This window comes from Ovis canadensis, chromosome 1, assembly GCF_042477335.2.
Source record: "Ovis canadensis isolate MfBH-ARS-UI-01 breed Bighorn chromosome 1, ARS-UI_OviCan_v2, whole genome shotgun sequence".
NCBI classification, from domain to species: domain Eukaryota; kingdom Metazoa; phylum Chordata; class Mammalia; order Artiodactyla; family Bovidae; genus Ovis; species Ovis canadensis.
Window position 1 is genome coordinate 190,325,175 of NC_091245.1, and position 22,552 is coordinate 190,347,726.

The 22,552-nt window shown below is 38.6% G+C and overlaps 1 protein-coding gene across 4 annotated transcripts in view; it reads right to left on the bottom strand.

Moving 5' to 3' along the window:
• HSPBAP1 (HSPB1 associated protein 1) overlaps positions 1-22,552 on the bottom strand; it is a 57,264-nt gene that overhangs the window by 23,518 nt on the left and 11,194 nt on the right. For 2 of the 4 annotated variants that reach the window (XM_069555711.1, XM_069555712.1), the window contains exons 2-3: positions 14,357-14,542; positions 92-273 (exon numbers count right to left, since the gene is read on the bottom strand). In XM_069555711.1, coding sequence (XP_069411812.1) covers positions 92-273; positions 14,357-14,542 — 368 coding nt within the window. The remainder of the gene's footprint in view (positions 1-91; positions 274-14,356; positions 14,543-22,552) is intronic. The other 2 variants (XM_069555713.1, XM_069555714.1) reach the window with 1 other exon arrangement.

Consider the following 22,552-nt stretch of genomic DNA (forward strand, 5'->3'; position numbering starts at 1 on the left):
ACAGTGAGGAAAAGGGTACCTTGAAGGTTCTAATTTGTGAACTTTTTCAAGAACAAACTATACCATGACTAAAAGATATGTACTGACTTACCTGGAAAATATCTGTCTTGTCTTCAAATAAACTGACAAAATATTTATAGTCAGCATAAGCCCAGAATTTGGAATGATCATAGTCTCTAAATGCTCCGGAAATACTAGACTGGTCACAGTTCCAGGAAAGAAACTCTTCAAGTGTAGCTTCTACATAATTACATGCGGTTTCAAACTGAGGAGCTGCAACGGAAAAGAACCCAACTTTAAATGCATACAGAACACAGTTTCTAAATATTGTTGCTTTTTCAAATGAAGATCATTTCAACCAAGAAATTACTATTTAACATTAATTAGAAATTAATTATGTACTTGCTAAATAATTAGAACGATCTATAACACTTATCCTTGGAAGAAAATTTATGACCAATCTAGACAGCATATTCAAAAGCAGAGACATTACTTTGCCAACAAAGGTCTGTCTAGTCAAGGCTATGGTTTTTCCAGTGGTCATGTATGGATGTGAGAGTTGGACTGTAAACAAAGCTGAGCGCCGAAGAACTGATGCTTTTGAACTGTGGTATCGGAGAAGACTCTTGAGAGTCCCTTGGACTGCAAGGAGATCAGCCCTGGGTGTTCTTTGGAAGGAATAATGCTAAAGCTGAAACTCCAGTACTGTGGCCACCTCATGCGAAGAGTTGACTCATTGGAAAAGACTCTGATGCTGGGAGGGATTGGGGGCAGGAGGAGAAGGGGACGACAGAGGATGAGATGGCTGGATGGCATCACTGACTTGATGGACGTGAGTCTCAGTGAACTCCAGGAGATGGTGATAGACAGGGAGGCCTGGCGTGCTGCGATTCATGCGGTTGAAAAGAGTCGGACACGACTGAGCAACTGAACTGAACTAAATAACACTTAACAATATTCATGATTAAATTTAAAAGTAAAAAACACAAATTTAATCTTTAAAGACTACTCTTTCTATTGCCTGATGCAGTGATCCAGAGGAATACTTTATCAATTCTCCAAGACCTTTTCAGGGAGCTGTGAGGTCTGAACTATTTTTATAATAATACTACGACAGTATTTGTCCTTCTCACGCTTATTCTCTCACAGGAATACAATGGAGTTTTCGAGGGGCTATGGCATGCGTTGATGTCACTGCTGTGACAGCTAGTCACAGCAGCATGTGTGACTAGCTGTATGTGCTTAGTAGAATATGTGCTTATATTCTTATATTTTTTTTATTTTTTATTTTTTTTTGGTATAAAGCAACCATTTATTATGATTATGGATTTTGCATGTCAAGGATTTGGACTGGATACAAGTATACCTTCTTTCTCTGTTCCAGAGTCCTGCAGCTTTAAGTGAAAGACTCCAAAGGCAGAGGGAGAAATTATCCAAATATTTTGTGTTTATGCCAGAGAGAAAGAGAGAGAAAAGAGAGACAGGCAATTGCCATGAGTCTTTTAAGACCTGGACTCAGAGTTACACAGTATCTCTTCTATCCAATTTTCTTTATCACAAAGTCTTAAACGTCTACACAGAATCAAGGGAAGGGGAAATAGATTTCAAGTCATTATAGGGAATGGCAAGTTCCTGGAGGAGCATGTAGGTCCAGAAATATTGCTGTGGTCCTTTTAGAAAACTGGAATTACCACATCCTATTTCAAAATAGATTGAAGAAAAAACAATATAATGGATATGTGTGTGCACCTCCGTGTATGTATGCAATAATATGTGTGAGTGGGTGGTGATATCCCACTGTATTAACAACAAGTTTATTCTAATGTCAATTTAAGGACAAAGGCATGCACCTTAGGTGGTTTTTCTTCTGTAAAGTAGTAACCTCTACTTGCAACTATATGTATTGCCCTTTTCTAGTTGGAAATCTTTCACAAAGTTTTCTGTTCTTGGAGTGATACTTGCATAAGACTGTTGTGGATCATTGTGGTCAGAAACATATTTGTATACACTGAAGAATCTGCATTTGCTATTCCAAGGAAAATATTTTTCCACATATACATTGGGGAAATAAAACTCTCAAGGCAGAGCTGTTAGCATTTTGCCTTACAGCATTTGTCACTCACCATCCTCCATCCACAGCACTATTCAACTTTTGTTCCATCCTTACTAGAAACCAAAGAAGGTAACAGTATTATTTGTATTCACTGCAGGCCATGAATTGTTCCAAGCATAGCTTTAGGTTTTTTTGCAAGGTTATTATATTGAATATATTCTGTATTTTTAAAAAATTAAAAAATGGAGTATCATTGATTTACAATCTTGTTAGTTTTAGGTGTCCAAGAAAATAATATTTATGGATATACATATATCCATTCTTTGGGTTGAAGCCATAGATAGTGTTAATAACAGTGTGCATAGTACCCTGCCATATGCCTTATGATAAGGATATAATGATTTTAATGTCTGTAAACAAAAACAAAGAGAACTGCTCACCAACCAGTTCTACAAGGATTAAGTGGGAACCCACTGCAGTCACTGACTAACAGTGCACTCTCAGAGAAAACCAAGACCATAACAGGATGAAGCACTCTGTGGTTCAGATAGAAGAAATTAAGACCATAACAGGGTGCTCTGTGCTTTGGATGAGCAGGCCTCTTGGATAGTTAGATGTATATCTTGGGAAGAACTTCAATGACCAGATCCTTGGATCTTCCTAAAGAAAAGCACTAAAATCATTAACTTTATATATTGGTTGTTTGTGACTACCAAGATGTCTGCTTGACTCCACATGTTCCCTAGGCCAAATTCATATATATATACAGGCTTCTTCCCTACCCTTTGGAGCAGTTTTCTCAGAGGTCCTAAGAGGCTTTCTCCTGTGCTAAAGTTCTCATTGAAAGAAAGTGAAAGTTGCTCAGTCGTGTCCAGTCCATGGAATTCTCCAGGCCAGAATACTGGAGTGGGTAGCCTTTCCCTTCTCCAGCGATCTTCCCGACCCAGGAATCAAACTGGGGTCTCCTGCATTGCAGTTGGATTCTTTAACAACTGAGCTTTTAAGGAATTAAGACACCAAATAAAACTTAAACTCACAAGTATCACATTGAGCATTTTTCTTTAAGTAGACATATCTTAGTTTTAATTAGTAATAGTAATTTAAAGTCTGTTTATTTATTCATTAACTCATTTATTTCAGAATCATTTACTAAGTACCTAATTTGTAACTAGTATTGTGTTCAAGTTTCCTGATGCTGGGAAAAATTAAAGGCAAGAGAAGAAGGGGATGACAGAGGATGAGATGGTTGGATGGCATCACCAACTCAATGGACATGAGTCTGAGTGAACTCCGGGAGTTGGTGATGGACAGGGAGGCCTGGCATGCTGCAAGTCTATGGGGCCACAAAGAGTAGGACACGACTGAGCAACTGAACTGAACTGAATGGTAACTATCATGAGATACAACTTACATCAACCAAAGCTCACTCACTGGGGTACTCAATAGTTTTTTATTTATTTAATTAGGCTGTGCTGGGTCTTAGTTGTGGCATGTGGGATCTAGTTCCCTGACCAGGGATGGAACCCAGGCCCCCTGCATTGGAAGCACAGAATTTTAGTTAGTGGAAAGTCCCCTCAATTATTTTAAGTATAAAAGAATCCTGAGTCTAAAAAGTTTGAGAACTACTTCTGCAGATTAAAAAAAAAAAAACGGCAACACTGTCTTCTGAAAACTTTTGACTTTATACTGTACATTTATTATATAGAGCTCCTTAGAATCTGTCCATTCAGTGGAGAATGGCAATTTAAAGTCTGTTTATTTATTCATTAACTCATTTATTTCAGAATCATTTATTAAGTACCTAATTTATGACTAGTATTGTGTTCAGGTTTCCAGGAACATAAAAGAAATGGATAATACTCTTGAATTTAGAATATATTTAGACAAAAAGAAAACTTTAACCAGAATAACAGGGAATATGAGGCATCATAGAATTAGATGCAAAATTCTGTGCCACAGCCAACCTAGGAGAAGGCAAAGACCGGAGATGAGGGTTGATCAGGAAAACTTGAAGGGTAGTCTGCTGTCTGTCCAGAGTGGTTTGTTCCTACAGGTAGAACTGTTTTACACAAGAATTATTATTCTAAATAGTGATGAAATAATTTCTCTTTTGCAGTTAGCAGAATACTCTAAATGTACATTGGAATGTTAATATTCAAGTAATCTGATGACAATCTATTTTGCAAAGCATGACATTCTTTCAAGAGGGAATGTAGATCTAACACATATAATTCAATCAGCACAGTGCCTGACACATGACAGATACTTAGTAAAAGCTAGGCACTATTACTAGGACTGTGCTTAGTCGCTCAGTCGTTTCCAACTTTGCGACCCCATGGACTGTAGCCCACCAGGTTTCTCTGTTAATGGGATTTTTCAAGCAAGAATCCTGGAGTAGGTTGTCATAGGCACAAGTACTAGTAATGTCCTACTATTTATTTATACATTTACTTGTTTAGTTGCTAAGTCATATCTGACTCTTCATCAACCCATAACTTGGGGCACCTAAAAACTAGCTGAATTAGTACTAGGAAGAAAAGCGTATTCAAAGAGCTTTTATCTTTTCCTTCCATTTCCTCCCAAATGGTTCAAGATTATCTCAATTACCTTTCCTCATTTCTTTATCCTAAAGCCTCAGAACTGCAGAGAAATAATAGAGGGGAGGGTATGTGTCACCCCTAATTCACCTATTTCATTAATTTGTCACTTGACTTTGAAAAGCAGGAAAACTTTACTAGGGAACATTTATCTAAAAACCAGTATATATAAGAACTGTTTAAATTTGATCATTTTTGAGGAACATTTAGAACAGTGGCTAGTACACAGTAACCCATCAATATATATGAGCTCTTAATCATCAACATCATCATCAAGAATTTACCATAACAGCTTTGGAAAACACTTAAAAAAAACCAACCAAACAAGAAAACTACATGGTGCTGGAATCATTTCTAAATTGTTTCATTAAGCTCCAATGTGAGCCTGAAGACCTTCCACTGTTTTGTGAGTTTTCACTTCACAGAATTCAGTCCAACAAATCCAGCTGAATACTAAAGCCATTACTCGAGCCACCTGCCTCTGGGGTAGACTGAGGAGGACTTTTCAGTTATGACCAGTTTTCATATGCACATTTGTGTTGCAGCCTCATCATTTTGTCACAGCAAGTTCTATACTTAAAAAAATGAAAACCTAAAAGTGTAAAAATTGCACTGTTACTGTCAGGGAAAGAACTGTTACAGGGAAAGACAGTAACAGAGAATTGTTAATGTCAGGGAAACTACAATGAATGGAACGAGCAAAACTGACAGACTCTTTTATTTACATAGTGATTTCAAAATAGAATCTTTTTACTCCTTGTTGGTATTAGTAGCACCAAAGGAACGGTTTTCATTCTGTTGTCATGACGATTTCTTTCTGGGTAGTACAGTTGTTTTTCTTAGTTTATTCTGTGCAATGGAATTGTTCTTTTCTAATTTGATTGTTATTGTTCTTTAATATTTCAGGCAGCTGAAACTTTCATCCTACTTACTATCAAAATTTTAGGTAAGAAGCAGCTCAAATGCTTTTAGGATTTGGAAACAGTGTAAAAGTTAAGCTTTAATTCTTATAAAGGGAGTCCTAAAGTATTTTTGTGCATAGCACCGAAACAAGTATTTTTCCATTTTTTAAAGACTTCATCATCTCCCAGCAAGAAACATTTGGAACGTGGGTACCAAGTATGACTTCTGATCGTTACTCCACTCCCTATCTACAAATGTTTAGGCTTGTTTATACATCTGCTTGGCAAATTATTGCCAGCTAAGTTTTAGTGTTGTCACTGAGAATATATGTTGGCAAATTAATTCAATCCAAAATGGCTTCAAAGAGCAATGTGATGTCACAATCTGCTTCCTAAAATAAACTGAGATACATTACAATCAAATATGCTAGCTGTCAACACTATTATTTCAAGCATTCTAAAAAATTTCTAACCAAGACCTAAAACAGAAATAAATATGCTCAATAGAAAGGTAAAAAACTTATCATTGCTTGTAAGATCAAATAGTTGTCTTCCTAAAAAGCCCACAAAAATAAACTAAAAAACTATGTACACTATTAAGATAAAAAACTATGTACACTATTAAAGATTAAAAAATACAAAAAATAAATGGCATTTATTTGTGTACCAATCACAGTTAGAAAAACAGAATAGGCAAAAATATTTCCTTCCTAACAGCTATAAAAAATTCATATTTTAAGAAATTTGTAGACTTGTAAGAAAATTTTTTTTACCCAAATCTTTTTAGTGAGATTAAAAAAAAAAAAACTTAATAAGCAAAGATTTCATGTTCCTCTGTAGGGTGGTACAGTACTGTCACATGGTAGATCATTTCCAATTATGTAATTCACAGTACTTCAAGAATTTTCATTTAAATCCTTTTGACTGGAGACTTCCCTGTTAAGTCAGTGACTAAGACTCCATGACCCCAATGCCGGGGCCTGGGTTCAATCCCTGGTCCAGAGAACTAGATCTCATGTGCTGCAACTAAAGTTCTTGCATGCCATAAGTAAGACCTGGTGCAGCTAAATAAATAAATATTAAAAAAAAAATCTTGTTGACTGAAGGAGAAAAAAACCACATGACCTAAAAGTTGTGAGTTATGTTTTATTCGGAGGATCTTACTGAGGAATACAGCTTAGGAAACAGCTGCTAAAATAGCTCTGAGGAACTGTTTCAAAGAGGTAAGGGAGGAGCTGGGATATATAGGAATTTTTGTGGGGAGGAGGGGAAAAAAGGCAATTAAACATTCAAAAGATTAAGCTAATTACAAAAAAAATTATTTGATATGCATCTTAACTATTTGGGACCAAGATCTGGTTTTTCTCCATTCTTAATGCCCCTGAGGGAGCACCATTATGGAGGGGGGAGGTAGCTGCAATGATTGATGGCTTGAAGGCCGGCAACATGTCTTGTTTCATGTAAATACACTGTTTACTAAAAGTGAAAAGATGATGCTGTGAAAGCACTGCACTCAACATGCCAGCAAATTTGGAAAACTCAGCAGTGGCCACAGTTTTCATTCCAATCCCAAAGAAAGGCAATGCCAAAGAATGCTCAAACTACCACACAATTGCACTCATCTCACACACTAGTGAAATAATGCTCAAAATTCTCCAAGCCAGGCCTCAACAGTACGTGAACCATGAACTTCCAGATGTTCAAGCAGGATTTAGAAAAGGCAGAGGAACCAGAAATCAAATTGCCAACATTGGTTGGATCACTGAAAAAGCAAGAGCGTTCCAGAAAAATATCTACTTCTGCTTTATTAACTATGCCAAAGCCTTTGACTGTGCGGATTACAACAAACTGTGGAAAATTCTTCAAGAGAGGGGAATACCAGACCACCTCACCTGCCTCTTGAGAAATCTGTATGCAGGTCAAGAAGCAATAGTTAGAAACAGATATGGAAAAACAGACTGGTTCCAAAACAGGAAAGGAGTACGTCAAGGCTGTATATAGTCACCCTGTTTATTTAACTTATATGCAGAGTACATCATGAGAAATGCTGGGCTGGAGGAAGGATAAGCTGGAATCAAGATTGCCAGGAGAAATATCAATAACCTCAGATATGCAGATGGCACCACCCTTAGGGCAGAAAGCAAAGAAAAACTAAAGAGCCTCTTGATGAAAATGAAAGAGGAGAGTGAAAAAGTTGGCTAAAACTCAACATTCAGAAAACTAAGATCATGGCATCCAGTCCCATCACTCATGGTAAATAGGAAAACAATGGAAACAGTGAGACACTTTATTTTGGGGGGCTCCAAAATCACTGCAGATGGTGACTGCAGCCATGAAATAAAAAGAAGCTTACTCCTTGGAAGAAAAGTTATGACCAACCTAGACAGCATATTCAAAAGCAGAGACATTACTTTGCCAACAAAGGTCTGTCTACTCAGAGCTATGGTTTTCCCAGTAGTCATGTATGAATGTGAGAGTTGGACTATAAAGAAAGCTGAGCCAGAAGAATTGATGCTTTTAAACTGTGGTGTTGGAGAGACTCTCGAGAGTCCCTTGGACTGCAAGGAGATCCAACTAGTCCATCCTAAAGGAAATCAGTCCTGGGTGTTCACTGGAAGGACTGATGCTGAGGCTGAGACTCCAAAACTTTGGCCACCTGATGCAAAGAACTGACTCTTTTGAAAAGACCCTGATGCTGGGAAAGATTGAAGGCGAGAGAAGAAGGGGACAACGGAGGATGAGATGGTTAGATGGCATCACCAATTCAATGGACATGAGTTTGAGTAAACTTTAGGAGCTGGTGATGGACAGGGAGGCCTGGCGTGCTGCAGTCCATAGGGTCGCAAAGAGTCGGACATGATTGATCAAGTGAACTGAACTGAACACTGTTTAAGTCTCATTTAGAGGAATAAAGTTCAATTGTGCATATGCATGCGTGCGAACTTACTCACATCCAACTCTGTGATCCCACAGACTGTTCCCGCCAGGCTTCTCTGTCTAAGGGAATTCTCCAGGCAAGAATCCTGGAGTAGGTTGCCATTTCCTTCTCCAGTGGAATCTGCCTGCCCCAGGGATTGAGTCTGTGTCTCCTGCACTGGCAGGTTAATTCTTAACCACTGCATCACCAGTATCCAGTAAAATGCTGAGACAGAAGAGTGACTGGGGAAGATGAGTTGTTCTTTCAAATATTAAAATACATAACAGCTGTAAAAAATAGTTTTTAGCAAGTGTTTTACTGGCCCCAAAACTGATAGTTCAGTATGTGGTCCAAAAAGAGATGCTGAAATATATAAGACTATAGTAATATAATAAAGGTAGTTTCAAAGTTGGTAGGAAAAGATGGAATTATTCAGTAAATGGTACTACAATAAAGATACTATTACCAACTTAACTATTTGGAAAAGTCAGTGAACACAACATACCAAAATAAATATGGAATGGATAAAGAGTAAAATGTGAAAAAGTAATCAAGCTATTAAAAGAAAATATTAGAACATTTACTATTGTCAGGATACAGAAGGAATTTCTAAATAAAGTAAGAATAAAAATATTAATTAAATATTATTTGATCTTATTATAAAGATATGAAGCAAAATAAAAAGGCAAATAATAAACTGGGAAATTAGTACATTAGTAACAAACACAGTATTCTTTAAATATAAGTAATTTATTTATTAAAAAGAAAACCCAAAACCTAAAACCCTAATAAGGATAACTGAAAGAAAAATTACCAGACAAAATACAAACTATTAATAAACATGAACATACGTTCAACAACATCAACAAAGAAATGTTAATTAAAGTTATGAGGCACTCATCTTTCACCTATCAACAAGGTATTTTTTAAAAAACATAAATTTCTGTCAGGGCAAAGGAGGGGCCAAACACTTGTACGTTCTGAAAGGAGAGTAAATGTAAACCACCCTTCTGCAAAGCACTTGGCCTCAGGTATTAAAGGTCTTTTATTCTTTCACTTCACAGGTGTCTGACTATCTAGATATTAGGTGTTCAGCCAATGATGAGACATGGCCCTGGCTCTCACGAGGGACCTTCTTGAGGCAAAGAGAGACTTTAAACTGCTAACTGCTTACACAATTAACCATGTGATCAGAGCTGCTCTAAGTGTTACTAAGAAACACTACCGAGATAACTCGGTAGTCATATCTGATTTGGGGGGGTGAGGGAAGGAGAATGTGGTCAGAAAGACTGCCATGAGAAGATGACCTCTGAGCTGAGATCTGAAGGAAGCAGTGGAACCAACTAGGTAAAGCTGGGGTAAGGGAAAGTGGGAGAAGAGAGAAGAATCACTAGACTGTATATGCAAAGGCCCTGAAGTAAGAAGAAACAAATCTCTGGAAACACAAAAATCTTAAAAGCTTATCTGCCCCAAGCTCAGAAGGAGGAGGCAAACAGAGCTTTTTATACCATTAACAAAAATGTTGGTCTTTAGCTGAAGGGTAATAGGACGCTATCTAAGGGTTCTAAACAGATAAAGAAGATGAGATTTTTCTTTTTTTTAAAACTGTCTCTGGTTTCATTATGAGGAATGGCTGGGGCGAGAGGAGAGCAGGTGAAGAGGGACTAGGCATGAGGCTACTGCAACCTTGGAGGTGAGGGACAGCAGGGTAGTCCCAACTGGAGGATGGTCATGGAGTGAGAAGCAGGGAGATGCCGGATGCTTAGGATGTAAGTCACTGAGTCACCAGACACCACTGGGAGAGGCCATCAGCACGGCTCAGAGGTTTCTGGTGTAAGCAGCTCCATGGATAGTGCTGCTCCTGGTGATAATGCTCATACCCTTTGGCCCAGTCATTCTCCTAGGAAAATAATCAGAAATTTGGGCAAGATTTACTTTCAAACATGTTCACTACAGTCTTATTTATAAATTAAAACCTCTAAGCAATCTAATCAAATTAGAATTTTAAAACTAAATTAAAACTCTGATACTATCAGAGTTTCCCTGGTGGCTCACGGTAAAGAATCCACCTGTCAATGCGGGAGACAAAGAGACATGGGTTCGATCCCTGGGTCAGGAAGATCCCCTGGAGGAGGAAATGGCAACCCACTCCAGTATTCTTGCCTTGGAAGTCTCGTGGATGGAAGAGCCTGGAGGGCTACACTCCCTGGGGTTGCAAGAGAGTCGAACACAACTTAGCAACTAAACAACAACAATAACAACAATGATACTAGCGTACAATGGAAGAGTAGGTAGCCATTTAAAAGTCATATTTAATGTCAAAAGAAGCTACTCAGAATATGTTAAGAAAAAAAGCAGGTTGTTAAAATTTATACAACTTTATTTTTAAAATATAAAAAGGTTTGCATTGAATATACATCACAATGTAATCAGCGATTGCCTCTTGGTAACAGGAATAAGTCTTTTTAATTTTCTCTGGGTCTTCCCATTTTTCCAGTGCTCTCTAAAATGAGGAAGGTATATTTTTTAAGTTATTTCTATTTTAAAATAACATTTGTTGAGCATTTACTATGTGCCAGACACTATTCTAAATGTTTAATGAATATGAACACATTTAACTTTGAATTGCTCAAAGCAAAACTTGAACCCACACAAGCCGACTAGAATCAGCTCTCTTACAACACTACCCAAAAGTGCTTGTGGAAGTAGTGTATTTATACACAAAGAAATAACTTAAAAAGAACAAATTATTAACCTACATGAGAAAATATCTGCATGTCATATAGTTGATAAAGAGTTAATATTCAGAATATATGAAGGTCTCTTTTACCACTGAACAAAAAGATTTTGTTTGTTTTGCAAACAAAACCACAAAAAAACAAAAACCATCTCAATTAGAAAACAAGCAGAGGACTTGAATAGTCATTTCTCCAAATCAGATATACAAATGGTCAATAAGACCATAGGAAGATGCTCAACAACGTTAGTCATTAGGGAAATGCATCAAGCTATAATGAGATAAAACTTAACACACTCTAGATAGCCAGAATGAAAAATGAAATAAGTATTGGCAAGGATGGAGAGAAACTAGACCATTCACACACTGGGGTGGGAATGTAAAACGGTTCAGCTGTTTTGGAAAACAGTTTGGCAGTTCCTCAAAAGTTAAACATAGCTGCTGTATGACTGGGCAGTTACACTTCTAGGTTTAACCCAAGAGAAGTGAAAACATATGTCCACACAAAAACTTGTACATAAATGTTCATAGTAGCATTATTCATAACAGTCAAAAAGTGGAAATAACCCAAACATCCATCAGCTGATGAATGGACTGACACTGTTTATCCATAATGGAATATTCAGCTCAGTTCAGTTGCTCAGTGTCCATTATTCAGTGTCCGACTCTTTGCGACCCCATGAACCACAGCATGCCAGGCCTCCTTGTTCATCACCAAATCCCAGAGTCCACCCAAATCCATGTCCATCAAGTCAGTGATGCCATCCAACTGTCTCATCCTCCGTCGTCCCCTTCTTCTCCTGCCCTCAATCTTTCCCAGCATCAGGGTCTTTCCCAATGAGTCAGCTCTTCCCATCAGGTGGCCAAAGTATTGGAGTTTCAGCTTTAGCATCAGTCCTTCCAATGAACACCCAGGACTGATCTCCTTTAGGATCTCCTTGCAGTCCAAGGGACTCTCAAGAGTCTTCTTCAACATCACAGTTCAAAAGCATCAATTCTTTGGTGCCCAGCTTTCTTTATAGTCCAACTCTCACATCCATACATGACTACTGGGAAAACCATAGCTCTGAGTAGACAGACCTTTGTTGGCAAAGTAATGTCTCTGCTTTTGAATATGCTGTCTAGGTTGGTCATAACTTTCCTTCCAAAGAGTAAGCGTCTTTTAATTTCACGGCTGCAATCATCATCTGCAGTGATTTTGGAGCCCCCAAAAATAAAGTCAGCCACTGTTTCCCCATCTATTTGCCATGAAGTGTTGGGACCGGTTGCCATGATCTTTTTTTCTGAATGTTGAGCTTCAAGCCAACTTTTTCACTCTCCTCTTTCACTTTCATCAAGAGGCTCTTGAGTTCTTCACTTTCTGCCATAAGGGTGGTGTCATCTGCATATCTGAGGTTATTGATATTTCTCCCGGCAATTTTGATTCCAGCTTGTGCTTCCTCCAGCCCATTATTCAGCAATAAAAAGAAAATACAAATACATGCTACAACATGGGTGAATTTTAAAAACATGCTACATGAAAAAAAGCTAGACACAAAAGGCCACAACCACATGATTCCATTTTTATATGTCCAGAATAGGCAAATCTATAAAAACAGGAAAGTAGATTAGTGGTTGCCAGGGGTGGAGAAGGGTGTGAATGAGGAGTGACCACCAGTGGGAACCAGATTTCTCTGCAGTGTGATGAAAATGTTCTGGAATTAGATAGTGGTGGTAATCGCACAAAATTATGAAGATGCTAAAAGCACTGAATTGTGTACTTTTAAGTGGTGGATTTTATATGAATTTTGTCCAAAGACCAGATTATCTTTCTAAGAGACTTTCTGCTTCCCTTTTTCTTTTCTGCATGAGTACTAACTTTAAAACGTCAAATTACTGTTAGTTCTTCTGTAAAACAGAATAATAATAGTTCCACTCTAAGTGGGCTTGAAGACGATTAAGAGAGTTAATAAGTATAAAGCACTCAGAACAGTGTCTGACACAATAGTTGTCAATAGCTATTAGTAGTATTTGGAATCCAACCAGGAGGCGAAAAAAATTACAATTTCTATTTTTCTTCAAATTACTGTTTAACAGAAGCTTCAGTGAGTAGATTTATGTGACTAAAGTCAAGAAAACAAGAGCACAAGCTGATTTTTACGTGGCTGCTGCTGGTCTAGCATTTAATTTAAAAATACAACAAACCACAATGAGGAGCCAAAGAGTTTATGTTAATACTGCTCTATCTGTCACTGAAGTATAAAGGGGTCCTAGACACCAAAAACCCAGTAATTTTATGAGATATACACGAGAGAAAGAAGCTTAGAGAAGCTGGAAGAGAAACTGGGCAATTTTTTAGTTCCTTTGGGGTTATTAATAGATATCCTTAATATCTCCACAGAGCCACTTCACAGCAATGCTTAAAACACTATGAATTTCTAGACCACCAAATCTGTCCATATTTAAATAGAAGATACACACATATTCTGAAGCCAGACCATGATCGTGGACTTCTTTAGATTAGAAACATTTCTAATGTTTTTTTTTTTTCCTTTAAATTAACTATTTTTAGAGTAACGGTAATTGCCTTCTCTGACTGTAAGGCAAAAAAAATCAGTTACAAGTCTTCAGGGAAAAAAGGGGAGCTGGCAAAATCTAGTTGCTTAAGAGGATGAAAATAACAGCTTCATGTATGTTTCACATTTATACAACACAACAGAGGTCAGGCGGCTGATAAAGCAGAGAGATAAAATTACACCAAGACTAAGCACTATAAATAGTGACTGATAAAAGGACACATAAATAAAAGGACAAATAAAAGGACACATGTTACATGAGACAAAAATGGAGGGGACTGTTAGATTAGCATTGGTCTCTTTCAGTCAGGTAAGTAATAGCACATTAACAAATATTTATTAAGTGTCTACCATGATCAATGAACTATGATAATATGAACAAATACATTTTACATGGTGTTATAAATTACAGGTTATTTAGCCTAAAAAAAAAAATCTTAAATTATCCTTTGAAAACTTCTAATAATGTTTCCCCATCTGCAAATGGTCAAAAAGAGGACTAGAAATAAAGGGTTTTCCAGAGATAAAGAAACCATGGCTGAGACATGGGAACGTTACGGAGACACATCACGATGACGATTCCTGGTAGTCCTACCTGTGTCTGTGCTTTTCCTTCCCATCCTAAATCGTATCTGCTTGCCATGAAGAACCTCAGAAAGATGTTTAGCAGTCCAGAGTCGTGCCGGCCAATCAAAAGCCATGTTATAGAAGACTGCAGGTTGTTGTAAACACATTATGATTTCTTTTGCTTTCTCTGGTGTAAAAGGTTTGACATGTTTATCTAGGGAGAGAAATAAGAGAACTATATAGACAACTAAAAAGTTATTTAAGATAATACGAAGCATAAACAGCTACTATTGGTTCTACTATGGCAAACGTTTTGGTGTAATTGCACTGCATTTACACTTTACTTCTAACTGTTTACATAAATATTTGGGCCCAAAGAGCCATAATTCTTCAGTGACTTTTCTCAAATGTTGGAAAATATTTACAATTTTCAATGTCAAAAAAATTTTTTAAAGGCTTTCCAAGTATGACATACATTTTAAAAGATGCAATTTTTAAAAAATATTATTTCCTAGAGAATTATGTAAGAAATACTGATGGGAATTACTCTTGTGCAACTAGAGTTTCTGGAGTTAGCAACAATTCTACTTGGTATAGCACAGGTTTATGCCAAAAAGACTACTGAACTCATACAGCAGTTGATGTGGGGGAAGGGGCAGGTAGGGAGAGGGAATTATTTTATCGCAAGATTTATAAAGATAAAAGATGTGCTAGGGTGGATATCAGTGGTAATCATTGATTCCGACTGCATGTATAATCTGTACAGGGGAATATGCACAAACTAACACTGATTTACTGAGGACGTCCATAAATTTCAATCACAGAACGTTAATCGGGTAAAGTAAAGATTGATATGCATTAAATAAAAGAACAAGTAAGTTTCTCTTTAAAGATATCTTAAGATGAAAGTCTGGTGGGGGGAAAGTTAAAAAATGATTCATACTCAGATCCATAAAACATGTATTTTTGATTCTCTAGTACAGTCAGCGAAACCCTCTATTTCCAGTTACCTGATCTGTAAATACACTTACCCTCTTAGGTCTCTATGTAAAAGAAGCCCCAAGTTTATCTTTAAGTGACCTTTATGTACTGAAGAGCCTGTTAAGGAAAACAGGCTATAACCAGAAAATTTTTTTAAAAGGTCTTAACCTATGCCAACTTATAAATGTATAGTCTATAAAAGTACAGGGTTACCTACACTGCATTGTACCAAGTCTTCCTGGACTGGGAGTGCCTGGATTCCTTGTGTATGAAAATAGACAAGCCACAGTTTCAATTATATATTTTTAAAGTTTTGCTAGACCCTGAAAAGCTACAATACATTCATGATAGTACCTGTTGTTTGTGACATATAAATTAGAACTACCCTTTGGGAAACAACTGGGAAAATGAAGTAGAAGTCCCAAAGAACCACCTGTTAACTTAATAACTGATGTTAGAGAAATTTGCTTTTAATAAAATAGGTAATCATAAGCCATATATATATATTCATATATATATGAATTATGAACATGTATATGACCAGCCGGCCTATCAGTGAAATAAAAAAATATACACATTTGCATAAAACATCTATTAGCATAATACAAAACCCTGAAAATATAAACAATCTAATGTCTCAAAAGCAGAAAAATAATTTACTAGATAGTTCTCCCATGGTATAGTCCCCTGCTACATTCTGTTCATTAACAATAAAAACAAGGGCTCTATGGAAATATGTAGAGCTGTAGGGACTAGAGTTGACTCAGAGAGCTATTGCCACAGCCAAGTGAGAAGTGTGGTAATAAGGCCCTGAACAACAAGCGCTGGCAGTGAGGGAAGCAGAGATGGTAGACATGGAGAAGTACTAGGAGAATAACATTAAAGACTGCTACGACCACAGAAGGCAGATGCAGCTCTGAGGAAGACAGGTTTCCAGACTTTCTGACTTGCCACGAGAGAAAAGTTAGAAGCAACATCTTCTGTTGGGAAGATGAGGGTTTGGTTTTGAACATCATCATCATCGTTTTAACAATGGGTGTGTGCGTGCTTAGTCATGTCTGACTCTTTTGTGACCCATGGACTGCAGTCCGCCAGGTTCCTCTGTCCATGGGATTTTCCAGGCAAGAATACTGGAGTGGGTTGCTATTTCCTCCTCCAAGGGATCTTCCTGACCCAGGGATTGAACCCATGTCTCTTGCATCTCCTACATTGGCAGGTGGATTCTTTACCACTGTGCCACCTGGATACCAGATATTTACTTGTGTAAGGCTTTATTATTTGCCACACATTTTTACAGACATTAAAAGAAAAGTACTCATTGGATCCACTAAGAAGGCTGTAAAATACAGCTACAGAGGGTATTTTATTTCCATTATCCAGATGATAATGAAAGTTCAGATGTCAAAGGTCAAAACACCAGTGGTGACAGGACAACAGGTCAGGTTCTCCGATTACAAGTCTGGTGCTCTTCCTATCGCATAATCCTGCTTCCAAAGAATTGAAACCGTAGGACTTACACTAGCACTAAAAACTCATAGAGACAGTATAACCTAAAAAAAGCTGGTGAAGGGAAACTTCAGATGCATTCACAGGTAACAGATACATGTGTGCTGCTGGGCACAGAAGGATGTTCTCGTTCGTATGCATGTGTGTTGGGGGCAGTAGTTAATCCTGTAGTAGAGACTGCTAGCTGCCTACCTTATCCAGTATTTGTTCCCTTCTTCCTTGCTAACAGAACTTTGGGCAATGGGAGTGGCCGAAAAATTACATTTCCTAGACTCCTTTGCAGATGGGAGTGACCAGAGATATATCTGGAAGTTGCTAAATCAGCCTTTTCCCCCCTGGTCCTCCTCTCCTACATGCTGCCTGGAAAACAGGTATCGTGGTTACCATTTTGAGAGAGAAAACAAAGGCTGGGGAAACAGTGAACACCAGCTGAAAGTATGCAAAGAATGTCCATCTTTGTGCCCCTGAACCAAAGCCAGCAAAATTCTACCTCCTGAATCCTTTCACATAAATAAACTAACTTGTAGTCAGGGCTCTGTTATTAGTTCATAACCAGTATAGCACCTTGCCTTCTGAGGCTGTGATTTTCAAGGACAACCGTATTCTCCCTAGAGTGCTCTGTAACAGGCTGAATAAATCATGGCTGGTGTGACCCACTGTAACATTTTTTTCAGCTTTAAGGTTGTAAAATCTCAAGCTTTGAACATCTTGCTTCCAGAACTTTAAATGACAGAGAAAAATAGAAGTATCAACCCTTTGGGGATGAGGATTTATTTACTCTGCTTATCTTAAATCAGAGCCAATAGATCACATGGCTTTGAATGTTCTCAAAACAGTCCTCATATTTTTACAACTAAGTACATCCCCTTGGACAGCAAGGAGATCCAACCAGTCCATCCCAAAGGAAATCAGTCCTGATTATTCATTGGAAAGACTGATGCTGAAGCTGAAACTCGAATACTTTGGCCAACTGACGTGAAGAACTGACTAGTTAGAAAAGACCCTGATGCTGGAAAAGATTGAAGGTGGGAGGAAAAGGGGACGACAGAGGATGAGATGGTTGCATGGCCTCACTGACTCAATGGGCATGAGTTTGAGTAAGCTCCGGGAGTTGGTGATGGACAGGGAGGCCTGGCGTGCTGCAGTCCATGGGGTTGCAAACAGTCGGACATAACCGAGCAACTGAACTGAACTGAACATGGTCTTAGTAACGTTAGTAATACATGAGTAGTGCTTGGACAGAAGAGTTTCAAAGAAGTAAATAAATACTTTTTCCTCTAACATAACATTAACTTTTTCAGAACGTATCTAATGATCTGATAAGAAAAAACTTCAAACATCTCGGAGGTTATTTAAAAGAGATCCTAAAAACCAAAATTTGCTGAGAAAGTCCCAGGCCCAGAGATTGGAATATATTAAATGTTCAAACATTTGCTAAATGAATGAAAAGTGCCATACGGCATATGCAGAATATATCAGTAGACTGTTCACCATAACAGGAAATCAGCGTATTTGCAGAATTTCAGGCCTATCAGTGACATAAAACAATCAGCTGGTTGTGAAATAAAACTAATTTGGTTTCTGATAGTTTAATCAACAATGAACTGGGCTGTTAAATTAACAAATTTAAGTGTTATAATTTCTTTAAAGAAGAATGCAATCTGCATTGTATTAGTTAAATAGCCTAGGGATGCACCCAGTCATTCCCTGCCAGAGATGTCTGCAAAGAGCTATAAAAATTCTGAAGCAACCTAAACAGCCTTTAAAGGATAAGTGTATTTAGGTCTAAACTTGCAGCAAGCAGCAATTTCTAATTAGATGACTTAGAAACTGCTGAAAAAACAGATTAGTGATCTACGTGTCACACAATAGTATTCTCTCTCTAAATGTAGCATGTTATTTGGACAATTTATTACAGCTTTGGTAACAATTCTTTGGAGACAGTTAAACACCATCAAAAAGCAATTTGCTTTGTTCTCAGTTAATTTTTTCTTTAATTAATGCAAAGTATAATATCAGTTGAAACCTAATTTCTCTGAATCTGCTAGCAATCTGGCTTCAGTCAATTAGTATCTGGCTTGGATTTGTATTTGAGATTTAAAATTTAAGACAAGAATATGGAAAATTTACCAAGTTTCCAGAATACTCTTCTGTCAATATTAATTGACAGAAAGTGGTGCTAGTGGTAAAGAACCCACCTGCCAATGCAGGTAGACATAACAGGCTTTGATTCCTGGATTAGGAAGAGCCCCTGGAGGAGGGCGTGGCGACCCACGCCAGTATTCTTACCTAGACAGAGGAGCCTGGTGGGCTACAGTCCATAGGGTCGCAAAGAGTTGGACACGACTAAAGCGACTTAGCATACACAACAGAGAAAAAGATTCTGAAATTGAAAGCAGCTCACCTCTCATGTCAGGTGTGAATTTTAAAGTTAATAGTTTCACATTTTAAAAATTTCAGAGGGTGATATAAGGGTATGCCTCAAGTTATAACACAGAGACTCACCATAGTGATACAGTAAGAACAAAGAATTGGGTCCTAGTATTGTGAGCTAATTTATTTCTAAATATATACTATGTAAGTCCATGATGGCTTCATCAATCTGATGACTACTGTATATACACATAATTCATCTATCATCTGGAATGGTGTGCTACCTCTGCTGCTGCTAAGTTGCTTCAGTCATGTCCGACTCTGTGCGACGCCATAGAAGGCAGCCCACCAGGCTCCCCCATCCCTGGGATTCTTCAGGCAAGAACACTGGAGTGGGTTGCCATTTCCTTCTCCAATGCATGAAAGTGAAAAGTGAAAGTGAAGTTGCTCAGTCCTGTCCGACTCTTAAAGTGATCCCATGGACTGCAGCCTACCAGGCTCCTCTGTCCATGGGATTTTCCAGGCAAGAGTACTGGAGTGGGGTGCCATTGCCTTCTCTGCTGGAATGGTATATATCAGGGTAAAAAATAATGAACATTAAGACTAGGTCAGAAAAACTCTAATGGAATTATGCAAGTACTTAGCCAGTCACAGAAAGACAAACATGGTATTATTCCACTTATATGAGGCATCTAACAGCCCAATTCAAACAGAAAGTAGAATGGCAATTACCTGGGCTGAGGAGAGAGGAACAAGGGGAGTTGTTTCCCGGATACAAAGTTTCAGATTTGCAAAATGAAAGGATCTTGAGATCTGTTTCATATTAATGTGAATATACTTACTACGAACAGTATTAAAAATGGTTCAGTTCAGTTGCTCAGTCATGTCCCACTCTTAGAGACCCCATAGACTGTAGCATGTCAGGCCTCCCTGTCCATCACCAATTCCTGGAGTTTACCTGAACTCATGTCCATTGACTTGGTGATGCCATCCAACCGTCTCATCCTCTGTCGTCCCCTTCTCTTGCTTTCAATCTTTCCCAGCATCAGGGTCTTTTCAAATGAGTCAGCTCTTCCCATCAGGTGGCCAAAGTATTGGAGTTTTAGCTTCAACATCAATCCTTTCAGTGAATACCCAGGACTGATCTCCTTTAGGATGGACTGGTTGGATCTCCTGGCAGTCCAAGGGACTTCAAGAGTCTTCTCCAATACCACAGTTCAAAAGCATCAATTCTTCAGCGCTCAGCTTTCTTTATAGTCCAACTCTCACATCCATACATGACTACTGGAAAAACTATAGCCTTGATGAGACAGACCTTTGTTGGCAAAGTAATGTCTCTGCTTTTGAATATGCTGTCTAGGTTGGTCATAACTTTTCTTCAAAGGAGTAAGTGTCTTTTTATTTCATGGCTGCAGTCACCATCTGCAGTGATTTTGGAGCCCCCCAAAATAAAGTCTGCCACTGTTTCTGCTGTTTCTCCATCTATTTGCCATGAAGTGATGGGACCAGATGCCATGATCTTAGTTTTCTGAATGTTGAGCTTTAAGCCAACTGTTTCATTCTCCTCCTCCACTTTCATCAAGAGGCTCTTTAGTTCTTCTTCACTTTCTGCCATAAGGGTGGTGTTATCTGCATATCTGATATTGATATTTCTCCCAGAATTCTTGATTCCAGCTTGTGCTTCCTCAAGCCCAGCATTTCTCATGATGTACTCTGCATATAAGTTAAATAAGCAGGGTGACAATATATATAGCCTTGACATACTCCTTTTCCTATTTGGAACCAGTCTGTTGTTCCATGTCCAGTTCTAACTGCTGCTTCTTGACCTTCATACAGATTTCTCAAGAGGCAGGTCAGGTGGTCTGGTATTCCCATCTCTTTCAGAATTTTCCACATTTCATTGTGATCCACACAGTCAAAGGTTTTGACATAGTTAATAAAGCAGAAATAGATGTTTTTCTGGAACTCTCTTGCTTTTTCGATGATTCAGTGGATGTTGGCAATTTGATCTCTGGTTCCTGTGCCTTTTCTAAAACCAGCTTGAACATCTGGAAGTTCATGGTTCATGTATTGGTGAAACCTGGCTTGGAGAATATTGAGCATTACTTAACTAGCGTGTGAGATGAGTGCAACTGTGCAGTAGTTTGTGCATTCTTTGGCATTGCCTTTCTTTGGGATTGGAATGAAAACTGACCTTTTCTAGTCCTGTGGCCACTGCTTAGTTCTCCAAATTTGCTGGCATATTGAGTGCAGTACTTTCAAAGCATCATCTTTTAGGATTGGAAATAGCTCAACTGGAATTCCATCACCTCCACTAGCTTTGTTCATTGTGATGCTTCCTAAAGGCCCACTTGACTTCACATTCCAGGATGTCTGGCTCTAGATGAGTGATCACACCATCGTGATTATCTGGGTCATGAAGATCTTTTTTGTACAGTTTTTCTGTGTATTCTTGCCACTTCTTCTTAATATCTTCTGCTTCTGTTAAGTCCATACCATTTCTGACCTTTATTGTGCCCATCTTTGCATGAAATGTTGCCGTGGTATCTCTAATTTGCTTGAAGAGATCTCTAGTCTTTCCCATTCTTTGTTTTCCTCTATTTCTTTCCACTGATCACTGAAGAAGGCTTTTTTATCTCTCCATGATATCCTTTAGAACTCTGCATCTTATCGCTAAAGCAGCTCAGAGGAGATACCCCATGTTCAAGGTCAGGAGCGGCAGCTGCGCTTCACTGGACCAGCTGTGAGGAGATACCCCACGGCCAAGGGCAAAGGAGAAGCCCCAGCCAGACAGTAGGAGGGGCAAATTTGCATTTAGAATCAAACCCCATTCCTGCCAGAGATGCTCAGAGGGCTCAAACAAACCTTCTGTGCACCAGGACCGAGGGACCCCACAGAGACTGAGACAGATCTGTGTTTGAGCATCTCCTGTGGAGGTATGGGTCTGCAGTGGTCTGCCACAGGGACAGGGGCTCTGGTGTGTGTATGGCGTAAGTCTGCTTGGAGGAGGTCACCATTAACCCCACCATAGAGCTGCCAGAACTTACACAGGAATGGGAAATAGACTCTTGGAGGGCACAAAAGAACTTTGTGCACCAGGACCCAGGAGAAAGGAACAGTGACCCCATAGAAGACTGTCCCAGACTTGCCTGTGGGTGTCCGGGAGTCTCCAGTGAAGGCGCGGGTAGTACTGGCCTGCTGCAGGGCTGGGGGCACAGACTGTAGCAGTACATGCATAGGCTCTTCTGAAGGAGGTCACCACTATCTTCATTACCTCCACCATAGTTTGGCCCCAGGTAAACAGCAGGGACGGAACACAGCTCCACCCATCAACAGAAATTTGGGTTAAAGATTTACTGAGTAT